The sequence below is a fragment of the Gymnoscopelus microlampas genome (genome assembly GCF_963454915.1).
Source record: "Gymnoscopelus microlampas genome assembly, chromosome: 1".
Classification (NCBI taxonomy): Eukaryota; Metazoa; Chordata; class Actinopteri; order Myctophiformes; family Myctophidae; genus Gymnoscopelus; species Gymnoscopelus microlampas.
In genome coordinates this window covers 59,702,063-59,719,168 of record NC_139962.1, presented here as the reverse complement: position 1 = coordinate 59,719,168, position 17,106 = coordinate 59,702,063, and the positions used below count along the sequence as shown (strand labels likewise).

General features: G+C 44.7%; 1 protein-coding gene across 1 annotated transcript; it reads right to left on the bottom strand.

The window, feature by feature from the left end:
• Positions 1-8,960: 8,960 nt before the first annotated feature.
• ccnd1 (cyclin D1) lies at positions 8,961-16,795 on the bottom strand. The gene is made up of 5 exons (XM_084062811.1): positions 16,344-16,795; positions 14,564-14,779; positions 12,705-12,864; positions 11,192-11,340; positions 8,961-9,819 (listed from the first exon to the last, which is right to left on the bottom strand). The coding sequence occupies exons 1-5, from the start codon at positions 16,539-16,541 to the stop codon at positions 9,658-9,660; spliced, it is 885 nt and encodes a 294-aa protein (XP_083918937.1). The 5' UTR covers positions 16,542-16,795; the 3' UTR covers positions 8,961-9,657.
• Positions 16,796-17,106: the final 311 nt, after the last annotated feature.

Here is a 17,106-nt window from a genome sequence, read left to right as displayed (position 1 = left end):
CACAAGAGAAATAATGGTTTTGAGTTAGTCTTACAATTCAGAACAGATTCAGGTTGGGGTCAGGGTTAGGCATTTGGAGGTCAGGTTTAGGGGTTAGGGTTCGAGTCATGCCTGATTTTATATTTTGTTCTGCGTCGTTGTCACGCACCTAAAATAGCGTATATTACGTGTGCAACACTGGTGCCACTAAGCTTAAAGGTTTCATAACATCAAATTTCAATTTTCTTTTTTTGGTGGATTTCCTGACCTCAATTACATTAAAAAAAAACCTCACATTTGAACATTCAGTGGATTTTCTGTGGTCCGGGGTTTTCTGAATAATTAGGCTCAGAAAAGTGCTGTGATTTGCCCGTGGACACAGTCCAATAATCCCGCCCCCTCTCCTCTCCGGCCCTCCCCTCCCCTAGCAAAAATCCCTCAACAGTGACACCCGCACTGCAGCTTACAGTTAAAACCTTTTAATACACATTTGAAGGACCATGATAAAGACTTTAATGTTTTGTAAAACCAGCATGTCATGAAACCTTTAACCTCAGGCTTTAGTGTTATGGTTATCGATGGCAAAATACCAAAACATATTTGTAAAATTGCCACCCTAAAACGTAATAAGGTAGTTATAGTAACACAAACTAGCGTGTGTGTGTGTGTGTGTGTGTGTGTGTGTGTGTGTGTGTGTGTGTGTGTGTGTGCGCGTGCGTGCGTGCACGTTTGTGGTTTCAGGCTCTGTTCTGTTCTGCAGTAAACAAAAGCAACGCTACAGGACACAGAAAGGCACGACGCATCATATGACATCTCAGTCGACAGTCAGCAGCATGCTTGTCTAGTGTATGTCTGTGTGCGGGTGCACACCAATGTGTGCGCGCGCGCGTGTGTGTGTGTGTGTGTGTGTGTGTGTGTGTGTGTGTGTGTGTGTGTGTGTGTGTGTGTGTGTGTGTGGTGTGTGGTGTGTGTGTATGTGTGTGTGTGTGCAGAGGGGTTTTGTGTGCTGCTGTGTAGCTGCTGCTGGCAGGCCTGTGGGAAAGGATTAGACTTTCACGCCTTTTCCTCCACAGCGAGCACCCATCAAAGACATTCCTTGCATAACAAATCAATGAGTACTGTTACGCACACACACACACACGCACACACACACACACACACACACACACACACACACACACACACACACACACACACACACACACACAGAGACTTCTGTTAATCTTTAGCTGCAGAATCACTTTTAGATTTTGGTGTGATCTTAGTTTATAATTTCCTGATGGTTTAGGATGATATTGTGTGGTAAACTATAGTGAAGAATATGTTCTATTTCATTCATTCTATAATGATAATAATAATAATAATGATACATGATGCGTTTCAGTACAGCGTTTATGAAGCATGACATGACAAGTATGAGCTGTTGCTCATTAACAAAATGACTGGACGAATGTCTGTGCGTGGTTGTCGTGTGTGTGTGTGTGTGTGTGTGTGTGTGTGTGTGTGTGTGTGTGTGTGTGTGTGTGTGTGTGCGTGCGTGCGTGCGTGCGTGCGTGCGTGCGTGCGTGCGTGCGTGCGTGCGTGCGTGCGTGCGTGCGTGCGTGCGTGCGTGCGTGTGTGCGTGCGTGTGTGTATGTCTGTGCGTGGTTGTCGTGTGTGTGTGTGTGTGTGTGTGTGTGTGTGTGTGTGTGTGTGTGTGTGTGTGCGTGTGCGTGCGTGTGCGTGCGCGCGTGCGTGCGTGTGTGTGGTGTTCTTGTATCACTATACTTGTGAGGCCCAAATGTCCCTGCAAGTATAGTAGATTGTACAATGTGAGGACAATGTTCCTGGTCTTCACAAGATAAATGGTTGTTTCATGTTTTGTTTCGGGAAGTCATGGTTGTAAGTATAGTAATACAAATGACTTCTCAATGATAGCATTTACCACTATTTCCTGATTTATTCCCCTGAGCTCGAACATATACAGTTTATGAGGAATTAGCATTTGAATACCATGGCAGTAACTATTCATTTGAGCCATAAGATGAAAGAATAACTCGCTCTATAAACCATGTTTTTGATCGTACCACCAACACCAAAATCACACACGTTGTGCCTCAATATCTCGGGCCCCTCACAGTAAAAAAATAAATAGCATTTGACTTTTAGCGCAATAGCCATTCGTTCGAACAAACGGTACCTATTGTATTGCCTGTCTGCTTATATACAGAGCAATTTCACAAGTCATTGCACTATGGCTAGCTAGTTCTTGATTGGCTAATGACACACGCCGTACACGGAAATTGTGTTGCTCTGTGACACCTTGTGAGCGTGTAGATTGTCTATTGTGTTCATCTGTCGCAGTGGTTATCAAAGTGCGGTCCGGAGACCTTGAGGGGTTCCCAGGGGGGACTAATTGCTGAAGACCCGCCCCATCTATGTTCCTATTGGCTGGGCTTTAAACAGCCATAACTCCAGTTCCCAGCATGCTACAAACTTGAAACTTGGTGGGCGGTCTCACGTGACTGGCTGTAACAGCTAAGGCCCCGCCCCCTCTGTGTTCCTATTGGCTGTATTCATGTTATTTTCTATAATGTTCCTGTCTGCCGTAGTTACTGTCATAGATATAGAAACCTAGATACCTCATTGGCCGCTGAAGTTCGTTGGAGCGACCTGTATCGCAGCCGCCATATTAGCGGGGGAACGCTGCCACTCAAAGTGACTACTGGCCAATGACAGCGCGTTGACTACTGGCCAATCACAGCGCATCTTTTCCAGGACTTGTCAGAATCTAGTTGTCCCGCCCCCACCTGCCTCTGATTGGCCTACCGAACGTCCCCTTTTGTGACGCACGTGGAAGTTTCCCGCTTGCCCTGCGGAAGTGGAAGCGCGCCCGAGATACAGACGCTTCAGAGCCGGAGGAGGCGTCTACCTTTACGTGTCTATGGTTACTGTGATCTAGTGATGTGTCGTTCATGATCGATTCGTTCAAAAGAACTCGTTCATTTGCCGTGAACGTGAACGAGCTCGTTCACTTTCTGAAACTGTTACGTTCACGCGCAACGTAAAGAAAACGCTCCCGCGATGGTGTTTTACACACATTATAAAACATACATTAACCACTAGCCCTTTTTTATACCTAGGCTATTTTGAAATATGTTAGTACTTTTACTTTTGATACTTTAAGTATATTTTGATGCCAATACTTTTGTACTTTGTGTGACTGTGACCTGTCTTGTCTCACCTCCCGGTGATCATTAGTTTTCTCCACCTGTGTCCCGTTATTCCCCCTAGCCTATCCCTGTGTTGATTGTCAATTGTGTTCACCTGTGTCTGGTTATCCCCGTGCGCAAGTCCTCTAGGAGGCAATTTTAATATAGGATATCCCAAATCTCTCACTCGTCAGCAACTGGCTTACATTTCAGATTTAACCACAACCATCCACCATGTTGCACGGAGAGAACAAACTCTGTCACTCCCAGCACTGTTTGTCTTGGAGGTTGATTACGCTCCCATTGCTGCAGATCAAGCCTCATATGAGCTCCAGACCTACTGGAAAGTCGTTCTGGGCCTACAGCTGCTGATGCCGAGTGATATTCTACTGGTCACTCATACCCGTGAACCAGAGACGGCAAGTTTTTCAGGCCTTTATTGATCCCACAGGGAAATTCCGTTTCGGCTTCACTCAGCTGATGGCTGCTCAGACTCAGGGGGAGCAGTTATGGATTAACGTGTTTTGCTCAGGAACACTTCTACACATAAACTGGGCAGCTCGTGTGGGGGTGAACCGGCGACCTTCTGGTTACCAGATGGCCTCTCTACCCACCAAGCTACTGCCGCCCCAAGGAGCTGGTGGTTGTGAGGTTCTTGTGGTCCCTACGGACTGCAGATGGATGTCAGAGACTGGACTGCTCATGTATAGAGTGCCAGCAAGTGAAGGTTCACTGCCACGTCAAAGTGGTGCTACCATAGTTCTAGGTGGCATTTCGATCGATCTATTTCGATGTCAACGAATTCGATGTCAACTCGGACCTGGTTGGATCTCATCCCTTCTCCCATGGCTTCAAGCACATACTCAATATGAATTACAAGTACAATTTATAATCTAGGTATTTAGGCGACGCTCAGAGTACAATAAACAAGGTAAATCCTCACATAAATAGAATGCAGAGAGAACACTGTAGTGCCTCAAAAACCTAGGACACTAGGTAGGTAAACAATGAACCTAGCATCTGTCTAAACAACATGCTATCTAGTAAATAACGTTCTGTACATTGAACCTGTAGCCTATAGGATATCACTCAAACAATGAGCATCTAGCATCTGTCTAAATCACATTCTTAACATGTGTGGTCACTGGTCAAGAAAAACAAATCTAAGAAACAAACAGTGAAAGACAGGATCACCGGGTGGCCAGAGGCTGTTGCTTTCGTGTTAAAGGAGACACACCATGAATTTCACTTTTTTTTTTTTTTTTTTTTTTTTTTTTGGGCTCCCCAGTGTCTCTTGTACCCCAAAAAATATTTTTTTTTAACATTCAGTCATTCATTCTCATTTCAGAGATTTTCAGAATGGGCGTGTCTAAACAGGCCATCTCAGAATGGCAAGTTTGCTTACATCACGAAACTTTCTGCCCATGTATTTTGACAGACAGAATTGCTCAGTACCGCAGTACAGCACCCCTCTGCCCAACAGGACGTTTTGGTATTGCAGAGTATATCTGAGTGTTGATTTAGGCTCAAACCTTTTGAAAATGGTTTGAGGGACATACACCATATGATATTAAATATCAAAAAAATAAAATAAATTCATGGTGTGTCTCCTTTAACAAGGACGGCCAACGTGGCTCGAGCATTAAACGTGGAACCTTAGAATGCAGCAACATTTGCACCACTGTGTTCCACCTAGCCTGGCTCCAGCCCGTGAATCGCTAGCCACGCCCATTAAAAAAATGTGTTCAGGCGATTCTGGTCTGGTGACGCTCTCATAGGAAGTCTCAGCCTCGGTTGAAAATCTGTACGACGAATCGGGATCGGGATAATCCAGTATGAACCAATCGCCAAAGAGTCTTTGAAAAAAAAAAACTTTGGCCACGCCCACATCTCAGCAATCGGCTGCATTGAGAGGGCTTTCAGACTGAATAATGGAGTGAAACGAAATGAAAATTCAGGCTGAGTGTCAGGCTATGTTCCACCCCCAGGCCACTGTATTCCACCCCCAGGCCAGTGGCATGGGCCAGCATTTCCACTGCTCCTTGAGAGACCGTCTGAAGGGGAAAAAAAACGTCCATTACTGCTTCTGGGCTCAGTACTCTGCTGGACGAAGTCCTACATCCCAACACCCTGGGTGGCTGCTGATTTTGTAACACCTGAGATTCAAACCTGGGTCTCATGGCGTGGAAAAGGACACTAAAGCCAAACATCTTATTCACACGCCTAAGAGGGAATCCTCCCTCAGCCAGAGGGGGATTTCATGTCCTTGCAATTATATAAGACCGGTCCACACACCGGTGCCATTTTGGGATAATGGTTGCAAGGAATTGCAACTACTTGAAGTTGCAAGGAGTTGTTGCGAATCATTGGTGTGGACTTTAAAGACATACCTATCTCCCTCTTGGCCAGGGGAGATAGCATGTCTTCAGGCAGAGGCGCTGAGCCACTCTGCTACAATTTCATTCCAGACAATGTGTCGATGTGTGTCTCTGAGCAAGACTCATAACTTCTAATTGCTCCCTGTGCGCCGGAGATTGGCTGCACACTGTTCCTAGTGATTATATGATGACAAATTATTATTATTTATTTATTATACTTGGTAATGCAGGTACACCCCTAAACATGTATCTAGGTTGGTGGTTCTCAAACTCTTTCGTGTCAAGGAACCCCAAGTTGATATGTATTTGGCTGCGTACCCCCATCTGAAAAGGTTTTGTGCCAGAGACCCCAGAAGAGATTTAGAATATTTAAAAGAAATCTAAATTATTCAAGATTTTTCATCAAAAACATAAATATTTTCAAAAATAGCAGATGTACAAGCTTGTAGTGCAGCACAAAGTGAACATATAAATGGATAAAGTGGTTAAAATGATTGTAACGTGATATTAACAAATGCATGGGGACCCCCTGGAACCCCCCCCCCCCCCCCCCCCCCCCCAAGGGGTCCCCGGACCCCACTTTGAGAACCACTGATTTAGGTATGTCTTTACATAACTATATGCACAAAGATATATGAACTTCTTGATTTGAATTGGTTGAATGTGTACTTTTTTGCATGTGTCTTTTAGTTTTTGGGGGTTTTTTTTTTTATCACGGGGAGCATTACTGGGTGTATGGAAAACAGGAAACAAGAATTGCAAGGACATGAAATAAAATTGGATAATGTGTTTGACATTATTTATGGGTGAGTTGCAATAAAAGTGTTCAAAGTGTATGGACAACATACGGCAGGGTTTTCAAGATTGCTTCAATTCGTTTTTTTTATTGTGCAGTCAACACAAATATGAATACACACTGTGCCTCCCGGTTGCAGACATGACAACTGGCATGAAGTAGAGTCAACTGTGGAATGATTTGTAAGGTCTATGGCTTTAATACCAAGCATGACACCTATCTGTCTATTTACATACAAACAACATATCCACTCGTTGACGGTTTGAAAACTGGAGCAAAAAAAAAAAAGAAGAAAAAAAAAAGAAAACCATTTTTATAAATAGAAAAAGGGGAGGGAAGGCCTCTATGGGCCTAGGAAGGGGTCAAGTCTCTTTCACGGAGACAGCTTAAAAGCTTGATTTTACTTACTTGCGCGCCAGTGTTCGGGCGTCGGAAGTAGCCTATTCACACGCTCACGGCGCGTCGCACCGCGACACGCCGCGAGCTTGTGAATCGTCTGCTTCCGGTATGCACCGCGGCGTGCGATCGAGTATAAATCAGGCATAACACTCAACAAGAGTTGTACATATCCCACTTTTTTGTTATGGCACCAGTATCAAACCACAGCCGCGTCTGGTTGGCTTCCATCAAACAAGCAGTTTCAACAGAGCTAGTATGCACTGAACCAACACGTACAAATAGAATAACTAACAAAACAAAAAAAAAACAGACTAAAAATTAGAGATAAATCTTGACTGTCATATGAGGTATTGTGGATCAAAACCTTTTTTATCTACAATTTTCCTCTTTTTTTCTTTTTTGGAATAGCACAGAAAATCAATATTAAGTAATTATACACAACTGATCACATAAAAATCTACATAAAAACAACAAGCAAGGATGTCAATAACATAATTTTCTATGAGAAAATTCAAACTAGCATAGCAGTATATTGACATTTATATGTATAAAAAAAACAAAAAAATGTAGCAGCAACACAATAGGAGAAAAGCATTGTTTCTTTTTTTGTCATTAGTTTTTCTTTATGTTTGTTTTTACACGTAGCTGGGATTTCGTTTCCATAGCAGCGGAATAACAAGGAGTGTTTCTCTCCTACTCTGTGTCCTTTAGTATACAATCAGAGACCTAATTGAGCTCCACAGCATTAAGAAACGCTGTCGAGCCATTAAATGTTTTTTTTTGCCTCTCTTTGTCACTTTCAACGTCTTTAATACCTCCTCTGTCTCTCTCCTCCGTCTCTCATTCTTGCCGTCTCTCTACTTTTCTTAGGCAAGCCGCAAAACACAGCCCATGTCTTTAGGTTTGTGCAAAATCATCTCCGTAGTCTAAACACTCCCATAGCCCCCCCCCCCCCACCCCCCCCAAATTCCCTTCCCAAAAAAACACATGGGTGGGGTCTTAACAGCGGTGGGGAGATACTGTACTGATTCTGGAGGCCTCGGAGGTAGGGCCGGGGCAATATGGTCAAAAACAAATATTTTTGACCTAATACCTCGATAACGATATTGTGACGATAATACCGTGTTGTGACGATAATATCGTGTTGTGACAATGTACTTTTTCTTTTTTTTACAAATATTGTCAAAAATAGCCGATCTACAAGCCAATCCAAAAGCTTGCACCGCGTCGTGAGCTTGTAGATCTGTTTCGATCTGCTAAGGCTTTGCGTGATTACAACCAGGAAAAAGACAACACTTAGGTCATAACACAACATGACAATGATAATCCAATATCCCAAACGATATCTAGTCTCATATGATATCTATATATTTCCCAGCCCTCCTGGGAGGTAAACCCTCATGTTCATTAAGAGTGGGGTGAGGTTTCCAGAGTGGATCCTGTGAGAACCACACTAGCGTGTCCCTTTAACATGGATCACGTACAATCGGAGCGTGAACCTTTCTGTCGTTTTTTTTTTTGCAGGCATCCGTTCTCCTCTTCAAAGCAGTCCCACCGTAGCTAAGATACCCGCTCGATCCCCCCATTCCATTTTTTGTTGCCTTACCAACTCAATGTGATTTTCTTTTCTTTTTTTTACATGAGCCAGCAAAGCTGACTAAAAGTGCTTTTTTTTTTTTTAGAAAACAAAATTGGAATGGTATTAGAAGGTAAGATATATATAACTACATCAAACAAAGGAAGAAAGAAAAAAAGAACTGTGGGCTGCTCCGCCAGGAATGTGTGTGTATACATGATGGATTTTAAGCTTATTAAGTCATAGCTAGCTGAATGAGTAATAATCATACACAAACTGGACTATATAAGGTTTGTGGGCAGTACTCATTTTTTGTGTAGCTATGAGCGGTTTCAAGTCGTCCAAACCTGACACCAGCGACCCACAGTCACCTTCAAAACGGCGACAGAGCGCGACGTCACGATAATACACGACACACCGTCGCCTTGTGAAGCCCAGCCCAGCTTTAAAGAGAAGAGGCAGGAATAATTCTGTACGAGTTCTAACGTGATAACATAATAAAGTGACTAAACGAACACACAAGCAAGCAGGAATACATGAGTGTCGGCACAACAAGACACACGGGGAGGCTTAGGCGCCGTTCACACTCCGCTGAAAATAGCAGGTCTATAAGCTCTACCGCGCGTCGCGTGAGTTTGCAGATCTAGTATTTTCAGAGCATAAATTAGGCATACTGGATACTAACATAAACAAACAATAAGCCTCTTCTCTTTAATAAGTTGTCAGATTAAAAATAAAATAAAATAGAAAGAAGAGAAATAAAAGCTAAAAACAGACTACACAGTCCTACTCTTGAGATGGTTTAGTAGGCGAGAGCAAAGTCTGGTAATTTAAAAATCCTAAGTTTAATATATCAGGGCATATATAAGAAAACAATGTCTATGTTTATGGGGCTTAGACGTGATGCCACCATCTTTTTTTTCCGCCCCGGCCGGGGCAGGCGGGGTGTGTGTGTGTGTGTGTGTGTGTGTGTGTGTGTGTGTAGGGGTGGTGGTGGGAGGGAGGGTTCCGTGGTATTGTCTTGAAAGAGCAGAGACTGCTTATGGGTCCCGTCTCGCGGCGACCTAAAGCAGGCAGGTATGTTGAGGTGTCAGTCAGGGCGCAGTGGGCGGGCAGATGCGGGCCATCGGCCAATGAGGACATGGCCGGGTTACAAAATAGGCGGGGCATCCATATTCATAGGGGGGAAGACGTTCTCCCAGGCTCCTCCCACCGTCTCTTTACCCAGAAGGCCCCTCTCTCTCTCTCTCTCTCTCTCTCCGACTGGCCATACAGGTGAGGTCTGCAAGTGTGGAGGTGATCGCAAATGTAACATCGCCGCTGTGGGGGGGCGGCCAATCAGATGTTGATGTCTCTGACGTCGGTGGGCGTGCACGACAGGTCCACGTCCTCCTCCACGCGCTTGGTTTCCGTGGAGACGGCGTGATGCTGCTGCTGCGCCTGGCGGAGGCTGGATTCCAGCAGCGACTCGATCTGCTCCTGACACGACCGCAGACAGTCCTGATTGGAGGAGGAGGAGGAGGAGGTCACATGGTCAGAACACGGCTACTGTCTCATTCAGTACTTTTTTATTTGTTTTTAATCAAAAGTACCAATACCACAATATATAAATGGCTGCTCTGTTCACTCAATGTTTTATTTTAGTGAAAGTTTTTTTTTTACATAAAGATGTAGAGAGAAATACTAGAGGATGGAAGACCCCGGTAAACTAAATATATACGGTTTAAGTGGTTAAAGAGAGAGCTCTGATCGTCTGGCTATGCAAGACTAATGTGGTAGTAAAAAAAAAATTATCCATGGGAACATGATCCAGTGTGACTCTCTATGTTTCTGTGTGGTATTTTATGGTTTGGATGTTGTCATCCTTTCCCTTTGCTCAATATCTCAATGCTCTGTCATGTATTGTACTGTGAGTACTTGGGTCTTCTCCTTTTTTCTCTCTACACCAAATCTCTCTGGCAAAAATAGCTGACTACAAGCTTCGCCGAATGTTTGCCCATTATGAAATGCCCAGTATAGGGATGCTAGGGTTCATGTGGTTAACACGTATGGCCTATACATTTAGTGTATGAAGAATAGTGAAAACAGGAAATCTTGTTAAGAAATTATATGAAATTCTTTGGAACAGTTTGAACATTTCTGAAATTGTGTTGATGTTTTCTCCCATAGTGACAAGCCCAAAATAGGGACGCCAGGTTGAAAGTACTTAACATACCCTACAGTAGTCCCTGAATGCTGTGTGTGTGTGTGTGTGTGTGTGTGTGTGTGTGTGTGTGTGTGTGTGTGTGTGTGTGTGTGTGTGTGTGTGTGTGTGTGTGTGTGTGTGTGTGTGTGTGTGTGTGTGTGTGTGTGTGTGTGTGTGTGTGTGTGTGTGTTGGCTCTATTTTGCAATTTAGGCATTTAGCAGACAGTCTTATCCAGAGCGGCTAACAAAGTGCAAGGTCCGAGGTTTGTGACATGAACCCTGGTCAACCAACAACAGGCTGAGCGCTCCAGGAAAACAAGTAGACATGCCCATAAATACATGGATGTGGATTTGCGTTCCTTACTTAAGCTCTAATATACTTTGTCGTAGCACGTCTACAAGCTCACAACAACGCATCATGTTGTGAGCTTGTACATCGGTAATTTTTCGCTGTGTGTGTGCGCGTGCGTGCCCGTGTGCCTGTGTGTGTGTGTGTGTGTGTACCCGTGTGTGTGTGCGTGTGTGTGTGTGTGTGTGTGTGTGTGTGTGTGTGTGTGTGTGTGTGTGTGCGTGTGCGTGTGCGCGTGCGTGCGTGTGTGTGTGTGTGTGTGTGTGTGTGCGTGTGCCTGTGCCCATGCGCACGTGTGTGTGCGTGTGTGACAGTCTCTCTCTCTCTCTCTGACGTACCGGGTCGCTGCGTATGACCTGTGACAGGAAGTTGGTGAGGTTCTGGGAGGAGAGCGAGGCATCCTGGCTCTTCAGGTACAGACCCTGTACCGCTGCCACCACGCTGCCCGCTGCCACCATGGATGGAGGGCTGGCGATGAAGTTCACATCTGTAACACAAATCCAGAGGGCTTGTTAAAACCAACACTGAACGTTTTATAAGAGGAGGTGTGTGAAAAGGAACTGCTTTCAACCTAGGGGGGAATCATAAGGCAACGTGAGAGCCCCCCTAAGACAGTTTCCTGAGTAGTCCTTCACGGGCCAAAATAGTTGATCTAAAAGCTCACAGAGCAAAAAAACAGGAGGAGGCCTAGTACAGAGCCCTAGGGGACTCCGGCATCCCATTCGCCAAGAATAGCAGATCTACCGCATTGTGAGCTTGTAGATCGGCTATTATTGGCAAAGACATTCGGTGTAGACAGAATAAAGCGGTCACGTTGTAACTCAAGTCTAGTTCTCTAACACTACAGGGGTTTAAGTGGCTATAAGTTAAGAGACGCTCATGCTGCTGAGACGAACCGATTGCCGCGCGGCTAAAACAACCATTTTCACCGCATAAACACACCCCGCGACCCATGAATAATCCTGTCATAAAAAAAACCCATCTCTCACACATCAAAGGAAAACGTGACCAATCAGCGCTCTCCCACAAATGTCACATACCTCTGTGACTCGTTTAAACTTTACTGCAGAAGCACGAGCAACACTAACTATTCTGAAATATCACAAATAGGCATTAATGTTTGAGACCAAGTTATCAAGCTCAGTGACCACTTTTAAATCTCTTTAAAAAACCCATTCTTTTATATGAAAAAAGAGGCCTTTTTAATCTCATATGGTAGCAGCTTGGTACCATATGTATCTGAATCTATGTACCAATTCCAATTATTATAATTATTATTATGCTTGTTTACAGTTGCTGTTTTTCTTACTGTTTGCATTTTGCTGTTTTTCATCCACAGAGGAAAAGCAGACATGTTAACCCTCAACAGGCAAATGCATTTCGTGCAACTTGAATGCCTTAATTCAGGGGTCTTCAACGTTTTCAGGCCAAGGACCCCCTAGCTGAGAGAGAGATGAAGCGGGGACCCCCTCTATATTGTATAAAATTATGTTTCAGATCAACTTTTGCTGCTCTCTTTTCCCTCGACACCTAAAAAAAAAACACACAAAAAAAAAAAAAATAGCAGATCTACAAGCCCACAACGCCTCGCGCTGCGAGGCGTTGTGGGCTTGTAGATCGGCTAAAGTTCTCCTCAGAAAAGGAATGCTAGGTTTCAGGTAAAAAGAAAAATCATATCACACAAAGATTTGGCGGACCCCCTGTAGTAACTCTGAGGACCCCCTGTTGAAGACCCCTGCCTTCATTTATTCTACGTGGTACGACACCACCATACGACGGTGTAAATAAACGGGGCTTATATAACATGTCAAAAAAAAGCAGTGACTTTGTGGGGTCTCTAGCGTCTCGTACCTGTAGCGCAGAGGGCCACAAACGTCTGGGCGTGCTTCCTAAGGATCTGCTTGGTGCTCGAGTGGATGTTCAACTTCGACAGGAAGTGCTCGATGAAGTCGTGAGGCGTGACCGACGCCAGGTCCCACTTCAGCTTGTTAAGAACCAGCAGCTCCATTTGCTACACGGCAGGAGGGAGGAGGAGGACACAAGCAGATGTCAAGACATGTGGTTGGTGGCAGCAAGGAACGCATGACACAGAGATAAGACACACACACACACACACACACACACACACACACACACACACACACACACGCACACACAATCACATGTCTCACACTCTAATACAGTGGTTCTCAAAATGTTCAGGCCGTGACCCCCCCCCCCAAATAATCATATTTGAACTGGAGACCCCCCTCCCCCCCCAAAAATATCACATTTGAATGGGGACCCATGGGGACCGCCCCCCCCCCCCCCCCCCCCCCCCCCCCCCCCCCCCCACCTTGACAAGCACTTGGAATTGTTGGAGTTGAGGCGGCGTTACACTTAGTTTGACTCGGTTCCACAGATAAATGTTGTGAAAATAGCCGATCTGCAAGCTGTCAACACCTCGCATTTGCCTTTCTTACATTATTTGACAATTTGGACAATGTTTGACCAGTTTTTATAGTATAGTTTGTTGATCACTTTTGATGCAGTAATGGTCTTTTTTCATTTCATTTCTTTTTTTCTCTTCAATTCTTTTTTGTATTAAAACACCTTAACCCATTAAGACCTGGAACGCATCTGTGTCACTTTAGATTTCTTTTGCCCACTACGAGCCTGTAGATCTGCTATTTTTGGAAAATCTTGAAAAAAAATGTTTAGATTTTTTTCAAAAGACTGTTTAGAAAACATTTTAAAGAATCGCCTCAGTGGGTTAAATTATCACTTTACTGTCATCTGGAGGGACCCCCCCCCAAAAAAAAAAAATCATGTGGGGGTCCTGACCCACAGGTTGAGAAACGCCGATCTAATACACAATGGAACATGCAGCACACACAACTCCATCACATCTCTCCCCCCCCCCCCCCCCCTCCCTCTCTCTCTCTCTCTCTCTCTCTCTCTCTCGCACACACGCACACGCACTGACGCACACACGCACGCTATCTTCTGCTATGTGTTTTGGCGGCCGCTGGGGGTCGCTACAAGCCCGGGTGATTCCTGGAGAGCAGTCAGTCACACACAGGGCGGCTCAACAGAGACCATTCATGAAACGAGAGAGGCCTTCCTCCCCAGCCCAGCCAGTCAGTCACCATGGGAAAGTTAACAGGCAGCCATTCAGAGACTTGCTGCTGCTGCTTTGCTATCTCAAGACTCTTACTTTTACAACTTCCTAAATGGCTAACATCAATTATGACAAAGACTTTTAAAAAAAAAAAATAGATATATATTAGTTTTACAATGATCACCATCAACGATGTGACATGCTGAAGTATACCTATATTGCCAACAACTTTGTGTTATTTTCTTGACCATATAACGACCCCTGGGAGTGCATGTCTGCCCCATGTGGGCCCTGTGTGTTATGCAACATCCATGTTTAGGAAGAGAGAGAGACACAGAGAGACAGACAGACAGACAGTGTTGCCAGATTCTGTGAGAGAAACAAGCAACCAGGTCTAGGAAAACCAGCACAAAAGGAGCACTTTAACATATACATCAGCTATTTGAAAATAGCAGATCTACAAGCTCACAACGCGTCGCATCGCGACGCGTTGTGTGAGCTTGTAGATCGGCTATTTCCAATTAAAAATCTTGCGGGGAAATTATAATAAGCAGATCTGGCAACCCTGCAGACACAGAGAGAGAGAGAGTTATTAGGCATCTCAATTTACCAAGAGCTCCCCTGGCCGGACCGAGTTGTCTGTGTAGATGCAGAGTTTCTCCGCCGTTAGGGGGACCGTCTCCTTCATCTTGGAGGCCAGGAACATACACGTCGCTCCCAGCAGCTGGAGCCTCGTTTTCCTCGTGGGCTCCACCGATAAAAATCTGTCCAAGTAGTTCATAGCCAACGGAAAAACCTCCTCCTCGCATTTCTGTTCCTCGCAGACCTGTTGTTGAAGCAGAACAGGAGCAATTAGACAGGAATAACAAGCATGCATTGCATTGCTTCCTGTCAAATGCAAGGGGTTGACCAAAAAATGGGGTCAAATGGCTCTGAAAGGGTCCTTTTTGACACTCACGAGTCAAATTAACACTGTGTTTTACAGTGTGCAGCGTGCACAACTGTTAGGTGATCAATAGAGACATTTAAGGCTTTAATGGGGCTGAGAGTAAACGAAATAGTGCAATGCAAAGAGACGAGAAACATTTAATGTGCTTTGCAATCCTTCTTTGGAATCATGTATAATGTGATGACGCGTGGTATAACTGCATAATCCGGTGATGCAGCCTAATTCACAGGCATCCATAATGTTAAAGTCGACACGTTATTCCATAATAACCCACTTTATCATAACAGTTGTGGGGATTTTCTTAGTTTCCAGTCAGTTCTGTCTGACACACAAAGGTGGCGTCAACTGCAAGTTTCACTCTCGATTTTCAACTTCGTCATCTTTTCAAAAAATAATTAGAAATATTTAAAAATTGCCCCGGCGCACATAATTGACATGTAAATGTACCTCGTCGCATGCTTTATCGGGTGCGACCGAAATGTGTCGAATCGGGGAAGATTAAGACATTTAAACAATTTAATTTCCGAGAAGTGGTGCTTCCAACGTGGACCCATGCGACATTGCTGCTCCGGGGTCGGCGACGGCACACTTTCAGAAATTAATAAAAAATAGATGGAATGCAAGAAATCCATCCAAAAGCACATGTAAATGTCGACAAAAGGGTGATCTATCAAACCCGACTGTTTAAATCGCTCCGATTGCGACGTTTTCGGAGGAAAAGTGCGTTTTTTCACGGTCAAGCCCGAAGACATGTACGATTCGCCATAAACCAAAACAAAACTTTACAAGTTCGTACACGCAGATCACGCCACAGGTGCGATCATACGATCAGCTTATGATATAGACACGGTTGTCGGTCAGTGCACTGGGTTATTGTCATTTCTGGCATTATTAGGGATTTTTAATGATATTAAAAATGCTTGATCATACGACAACAAAGATGGCTGCGTAATACTGGCACGGGCCAGGACTGCATACGTGTACATTGCCTGTTAATTTGGAATATTTTTTTCTTTTCTCCACGTATAATTACATTTCCACGAGATTCCCGAGAAACACAGGGATTGATTGACGAGTGACAAAAAGCATCGTGATCGTGGTATAAATTGTAACTTATAAGTCATATGTCTGGGTTATAGGGACCACCCAGCACAGCACACACACACACATGAGGACATAGTTTTCGGAACGTTTATGTAACATGCATGCTAGTGACACTAGTGCAATTATAAAGATATTAACCACGATCAGTCAAAAGCCAGACTTTTTATTAGTTCTTCCAACACATCTGATCTGATCTTAAGGTCCGAAGTGCAACAAAGTCTCCACATTCAACCAGATCACAACATCAGAAAAAAGCAGCAGCTCCGCAATCAGGGGGAAAAGGGGAACAAAAAAATATATTCTTTTTTTTTTTTTAATGTAGCCTAATAGAACAAACCTCCAGCATCCACGTCGCAACTATTTTCCTCATCTTGGGAACGATCTCTTTCTGGACGCACTTGAAGTAGTTGGGAGCGGGCAGGTAGCTCTCCTCTGCCCGCAGCAGAGTGTGCAGAACCCGGTCATTGAGGAGGTTGACGTCCTGGTAAGCCCTCCGGATCGTATCCACCTCGCAACACAGCAGCTGGTGTTCCATAGTATTATTATTATTATTATTATTATTATGTTTTATTATTATTAACGATATTCTTCTTCTTCTTCTTCTCTCTAGTCCTTTTCTCTGATGATGAGGAGGAGGAGGAGGAGGAGGTGGCTGATCTTGGGGTAAAAGTTTGTCTTTTTTAGAGAGGAGAGGTATTATTGTGTTATAGTGTCTGGATGCTGTTGGCTGGTTGTGTCTCCTCCGGTGTCCTACAGTCCTCTGAGCGACGACCCGCACAGCCCGCACACACTAAAGCTCAGGGAGAGAGAGAGAGAGAGAGAGAGGAACGCGGGGGCGAGCGTTCTGCTGCGCGGTGACGTCAGCTGTTGTTAACGGAGGGGGGTGGGCGGGGGGAGGAGGAGGAAGGGGGGGGACCGGCGGGGGGGAGATCAAAGCGACGGGCAGTCTGCGAGGGAGCGCGCTAGGAAGGAGAGTCTATAGAGAGAGGAGGATAAACTCTAGAAGCCCCCCCCCCCACCCACCCACCCACCCCCTCTCTCCCCTCCCCCTCCCCCACCTCGCTTCTCCTTAAAAAAAAAGAAGAAAAAAAAAGAGAAGT

Coding starts and splice junctions, on each gene's coding strand:
- ccnd1 (XM_084062811.1), bottom strand. CDS start 16,541: ATGGAACACCAGCTGCTGTGTTGCGAGGTGGATACGATCCGGAGGGCT. Junction 14,780..16,343: donor TTGCGACGTGGATGCTGGAG/GTTTGTTCTATT, acceptor CTTCAACAACAG/GTCTGCGAGGAACAGAAATG. Junction 9,820..11,191: donor AGGTCATACGCAGCGACCCG/GTACGTCAGAGA, acceptor TCCTCCAATCAG/GACTGTCTGCGGTCGTGTCA.